We start from the raw sequence: 5,966 nt of genomic DNA, 5'->3' as shown, positions 1-5,966 counted from the left end.
GATTCCAATTCAATGGTCACAATAACTACATTACACAACAAAGAAAAAATGAAAAAGAACATAATAAAACAGGCATGCCACCTTATTTTATTTTATTGAACATAATAAAACAGGCATGCCACCTTATTTTATTTTATTGAACATAATAAAACAGGCATGCCACCTTATTTTATTTTATTTTTATTTTTTTTTATGGCGGAGGAGATGCCAAAACAATTATGAAAGAACAAAATAAAATTTGAACACCTTCAGGGAGGAGAAGTAGATGCCTTCGTGTTATATATGGACAAAACTGCCGAGTCAGTTAGGTTGTTGTAAGTCAGAAGAAAGTTAAAATGTCGAAACAAAAGAAGCAGCGCAAACATCCAGGATTATTGAATACGCTGAAAACGCATCAAAATTAATAAAAAGTTATGACAACATCAAAATAATAGAAGCTGAACTGCCTGGGGATCACTGGTCGAGAGTGAAGAGTTTTACACCTTTGATTAAAGTTTTATTTTCATAAGATTTTCTGGACTGAGGAAGGTAGAGTTATTGGTACTGTGTTGGGATGAAGAAAACCTGACTCAACTTTGATGGAAAAAGTGGGACTGTTAAATAGATTGAGGGAATATTATGTACATTTTAGAAAACCTGCTTCGTATATTGAAGTGACCGACTTCCTACTTACTAAAAACATTGTAAATGTGTAAAGATTTTTAAGAATTCTATCACTTCACTCTCAAATATGTAAACTTATTATTTTTCTTTCAAAGAACTTATCATTTCAATATTACAGCAACTTTTTGCTAATAGATTGACCACCATTGTATAAGAAGACTGGGTAGTTATATAGATTGGTCAGCCAAGTACAAGGGTCACCATTTTAATACAAAATATGAAGAAGGGAAGAAGAGAAAGCAGGAAAGGCACAGTAAATAAATCATGGCTTTGATTCGTGCATGATCAATCTCCCTGAACTCACCCGCCTTAGCAAACCTCCATCATCCATCCCAAGTACATTTGCAGGCTCTGGGACAGGAGAATTGATAGGACTGCCAAATCCACCTGAAGGGTCTGGAGGAGAGTTTTGAGAAAACTTTTCTTCCAGACCCCACTTTTTTATCAAAGAACTTATCATTTCAATATTACAGTAACTTTTTGCTAATAGATTGACCACCAATGTATAAGAAGACTGAGTAGTTATATAGATTGGTCACCCAAGTACAAGGGTCGCCATTTTAATACAAAATATGAAGAAGGGAACAAGAGAAAACAGGCAAGGCACAGTAAATAAATCATGGCTTTGATTCGTGCATGATCAATCTCACTGAACTCACCGGCCTTGGCAAAACTCCATCATCCATCCCAAGTCCATTTGCAGGCTCTGGGACATGAGAATTGATAGGACTGCCAAATCCACCTGAAGGGTCTGGAGGAGAGTTTTGAGAAAACTTTTCTTCCAGACCCCACTTTTTTAGCAAAGAACTTATCATTTCAATATTACAGTAACTTTTTGCTAATAGATTGACCACCAATTTATAAGAAGACTGAGTAGTTATATAGATTGGTCACCCAAGTACAAGGGTCGCCATTTTAATACAAAATTTGAAGAAGGGAACAAGAGAAAACAGGCAAGGCACAGTAAATAAATCATGGCTTTGATTCGTGCATGATCAATCTCACTGAACTCACTGGCCTTAGCAAACCTCCATCATACATCCCAAGTCCATTAGCAGGCTCTGGGACATGAGAATTGATAGGACTGCCAAATCCACCTGAAGGGTCTGGAGGAGAGTTTTGAGAAAACTTTTCTTCCAGACCCCACTTTTTTATCAGTGCTTCTACCCCTGCATCGTCTAGACTGCACATGGTTTGTGCTGTTTCTTTCTCAAGCTCTGATCCTGCAACCTGCACTAAGGATACCAAATTCAAATCATCTGAGGCGCAATTATGTCTAGAAGCCTGTGTGAAACTGGAAACAGCGGGAACATAAAGCTCAGTCCCAAGGCTGCTTGCTTCTGAAAAAGACTCTTTATCAAACTGGTGGCAAAGGCGTGCTAGGGTAGACTCTGGTTCACTTACGGGGTCTGAACAAAACAAATCATGATCTTGATTAAGCATACTAAGAAATTCACTCTCAACCAAATCATCATCGTTCAGAGTAGATGTCTTTCCCAAATCACTGTGCCTCTCTTGTTTATGCTCATGAGACACTTGAGATACCTGAACATCAACATTCTTCTCCGACAAGGGACAAAGAAAATCTGATTGTCGAAGCTGTGAGAGAGTTATGCTTTTTACAGTGCTTCCTTCCTCTTCTCTAGATTTCAAACCAATCTCTCCACAACTCTTATTGCAATCCGGTAATTCTGATAAATTGCCACAGGTTATCTCCACCCCCTTTTCAATAACTGTGAACTCAATATCATCATCTAGACCAATAACTTCATCCTCATTCTCGTAAACAGTCTTGTTAGAAATACCACTGCATTGAACCAGATGATTGGTTGGAGGGAATAAGCTGCAAACAGTCCCGTTAGGAATACCACTGCATTGAACCAGATGATTGGCTGGAGGGAATAAGCTGCCTTTCGCTTCAAGAGCAAACAAGGATGCCAAACTAGACCTCTTCATATCTTTCGACTGCTGAAGTTGCAAGCTACTTTTAGAAGGGTTCTCATTAACAGGGTCCTTTAAACTCAAATCAGTTAAGTAGTTACTAGTTTCTCCTGGTTCAAATATGGAAAAAGATGCATGACCTTCTAATGCACAAATTGGTGGGGCCTTCGATAGCTGTGATAATCTGTCAGGAGAATCCACATAACCAGTATTTATTGGCTGCATTTGCCAGATGTCCTTGTTCAGGATTCTATATCGTAAAGTCACAGCTAAAGTTCCTCCTACAGCCTTACCTGCAAGTTTGAAACTTGTACTCCAAGTTCTGGATTCTGCATTCTCTCTACAATCACCTAAAAATTTTGGAAGCATTTTGCTAAGATCAAGTCGATATTTCCCAAAATCTAAGCCTTCGGCATCCAGAGCAGTCGCAAAAAGAGTGAAAAATTTTGATCTATAATACATACCTTGATCAGGCTTTTTACTGCCATAGATGGTGGAAGTCTGATGGAGAGTTTCTTCGAACTTTACAATTCCTTGAGAAACAGTAGCAGGTTTTGTCTGTACTACTCTATTTCCTTTCCTCCAACAGACAGAAACAAAAGAACCATTCATGCTTTGTGGAAGCCGCTCTATGCTGTGCACTCGCAGTGAGAACATGCAGCTAAATGGCTGTTGTCCAATGTGTGCAAGAGCTCGCAAGCGTCTCCAATCCCATAAGCTTTTCTTCCTGATAGGTACCTCACTCTGCCTGCTAAAACTCCAGTTGTCTTCCAGCCAATCAGGAGAATTTTCAATACTAGAAGCATTGTTATGATTTGTGGAGCTATGGGAGTGCTGGAGCTTGGGAGAATTCCACAGATCCGTTGTATTAGGATCAGTTCGATCCAAATTGACTGATTTGCTAGCACGCCAGCCTCTTGTCCATGCCAATCTCATTTGACCATTACATGTTTCAAGCTGTTCCGATATGTCAGAGGTTGAAGACGATAAAGAATGCATTTTCTCTTAACAATTTCGATCATATTATTCAAAACGCATTCCATGCAGTCTGAAAGAGATTGCAAACAAACTGTCACATAATAAGCATTTTTACAAAGGTGCGTTGTTGGGCCGTTAAAAAAATCGTTACAAGAAAATCTAGCACTTAGAAGCACCTAAAAGGCCATCAAAAATAACAAATCAGAACCCTGTTGGCCTTACATGTCCAAAATTCAAACAATCATATAATCAGTAGTCAGAAATCAAAAGGCTAACATCCAAAATATGACTGGTCACAATAAAAATAAACATAACATAAAAATGGGGGTTATCTAGTTACAATAAAACAGACATAAAAATTATGGGTCTAGAATCCCAGAGACAGAGGATCATCGTGACCGTTTAAGTTTTAGGTTCGAGTCCTGCTCAGTAAATGATAGCTTCTCAAAATCGTTTATAATTGCCAGTTCCTCCATTGAAATAGCCAAATCTAATGTGGATAACCTACGGACCAAAGACTGATTCTCATGACTTGAAAATAACCTGCATTTTCTTTGATTGTTCAATCATTTTCTGCAAATATAAAATCCCCAAAACAAAGAGACGTTTATGTAGAATTAAAACCAAAATCATATGTTCATCATAACTGTTTCATCAAACATGTTCAGCAAGAAACTTCTATTTTTCTTTTCTCTTTTTATTCCAAGCTTTCCAAACTGAGAAAAAAAATAAATTTGTTTATCAATTTTCCTGCTAGATTTTTCATCTAAACAGCCAAATCCAATGCGGATAACTTAACCATAGGCCAACGCTCATATATTAAAGATCAAATGCATTTTCCTTGATTAACTAATTAAAAATCTACTCGAAATGGAATGTTAATTGTAACTTTTGAATCAAACACATTCAGCTAGAAACTTCTGTTTTTTCTTTTTCTTTCCATTCCAAACTTTCAAAATTTTCTCTTGTAAACAAATATTTTTATCTTTTTTCGTCTCCATGTTTCTACATTGGAATAGTCAAATCTTATGTGGATCATTATCAATAAGCCAACAACTGTGATGCTCATGGCTGGAAAATAATATGCATTTGCTTTGATTATCCAATCATTTTTCTGAAGATACAAAATCTCCAAAAACATAGAGACCCTTGTGGTGGATTAAAATATAAATAGAATGTGAATTGTAACTTTTTCCTCAAACACATTCAGCAAAAACCTTCGTTTTGCCTTCTCTCTTTTCATTCCAAGTTTTTGAAAAAATTCTCACATAAAACAGAAAAAATACAATCGGTTTCATCCTTTTGGGTACGAGAATACAAATTTACACAATTAGAAATCCTTTTGGTTACGAAATTTTTTGTTCCAATCTTTACAAATTTAACCAGCAAAGAAAGAACAAATACAAATATATTGCTAATTCTTTACAGAATGTCCATTTACTAACTTAAATCTATTGTTTTCCTTATGGAAAATTTCGTGCAAAGCTTTATACCCAGACACAATGAATTCAAAGAATAAAGATAAAACAATTGTTTCCCCGTACAAATTTAAAGATTTCCATTCCAAGCTTTACAAAGTTCTTCACAAAGCGAATAACAAAAGCAAGTAGTTTCAAAGTTCTCTAACTGAGTGCAACTATTCTTCAGTATGAAGATAGAAATTTTGAGTATATACAATATTACACCCTGTATTTCAAAGTCCTGCTCAAATTTGGACGCATTACGGTCAATTGAGAACAGATCACCCTAAGAACAATTTAACATACCGTTTCTCATAATTTCGCTTGAATTTCAGGCCAGCTCTTTGAAAGAAGCTGGAATAGTAGATCAACAAGCTCTGAAATTTCATCCTTTGATACATCCGCAGCTCCAGACAGTGCCAAAACTCCAACAATGCGCGCCATAATCTTAAAAATGGCTCGTCGTACACGCAGAGATTCGTCACTTGGGCAAAATCTTACTGTACAAATACCTTTTATATCCCAAAAAGCAACTTTAGGAAGATTTAAAACCAAGTTATGGAAGTTCCTAATAACTCGAGTTTGATTGGTTCAAATGGTTGTGGTGATCCTATTTAATTATTGAAAAAACATGGGACCTCTTGGTGAGGTGTCACTCTTAAATGATAGAGAAAATTCCTCATCCAAACCAACGCTGACGCCTGTAACAAAATCTTTAATTTAAAAAATGTTAATTGTTAAATTAATTAAATGAGGTCATTATTATTGGAGTGTGATTTTTTGGACTTTCTTTGTGCAGGGGTTACTTATCAAACATGTGATTTCAATGAATTTCTGTCGGATTTTAGAGAAATTAGACCAGAAAAATCCACCGAAAATCTTTCCAAAAATTTGCACTAAAGATAACTCCATTATTATTTATTC

General features: G+C 36.3%; 1 protein-coding gene across 5 annotated transcripts; it reads right to left on the bottom strand.

Moving 5' to 3' along the window:
• Positions 1-864: 864 nt before the first annotated feature.
• LOC149225661 (uncharacterized) lies at positions 865-5,600 on the bottom strand. 5 transcript variants are annotated; one of them, XM_089377247.1, is made up of 3 exons: positions 5,349-5,600; positions 3,069-3,652; positions 865-2,954 (listed from the first exon to the last, which is right to left on the bottom strand). In XM_089377247.1, exons 2-3 carry the CDS (start codon positions 3,601-3,603, stop codon positions 1,636-1,638), a joined length of 1,854 nt encoding a protein of 617 aa, XP_089233373.1. In that variant the 5' UTR covers positions 3,604-3,652; positions 5,349-5,600; the 3' UTR covers positions 865-1,635. The 5 variants fall into 5 exon arrangements, with proteins under 5 accessions (XP_089233373.1, XP_089233370.1, XP_089233371.1 ...); XM_089377244.1 differs by having other exon boundaries at positions 865-3,758; XM_089377245.1 differs by having other exon boundaries at positions 865-3,673.
• Positions 5,601-5,966: the final 366 nt, after the last annotated feature.

This window comes from Pinus tabuliformis, chromosome J (assembly GCF_031772625.1).
Source record: "Pinus tabuliformis cultivar Carrire ecotype Pingquan chromosome J, CPIR1, whole genome shotgun sequence".
In the NCBI taxonomy this organism is placed as follows: Eukaryota; Viridiplantae; Streptophyta; class Pinopsida; order Pinales; family Pinaceae; genus Pinus; species Pinus tabuliformis.
Note: the sequence above shows the minus strand (reverse complement) of the source record. Positions and strands in the feature narration are given on the sequence as shown.

Coding starts and splice junctions, on each gene's coding strand:
- LOC149225661 (XM_089377244.1), bottom strand. CDS start 3,603: ATGCATTCTTTATCGTCTTCAACCTCTGACATATCGGAACAGCTTGAA.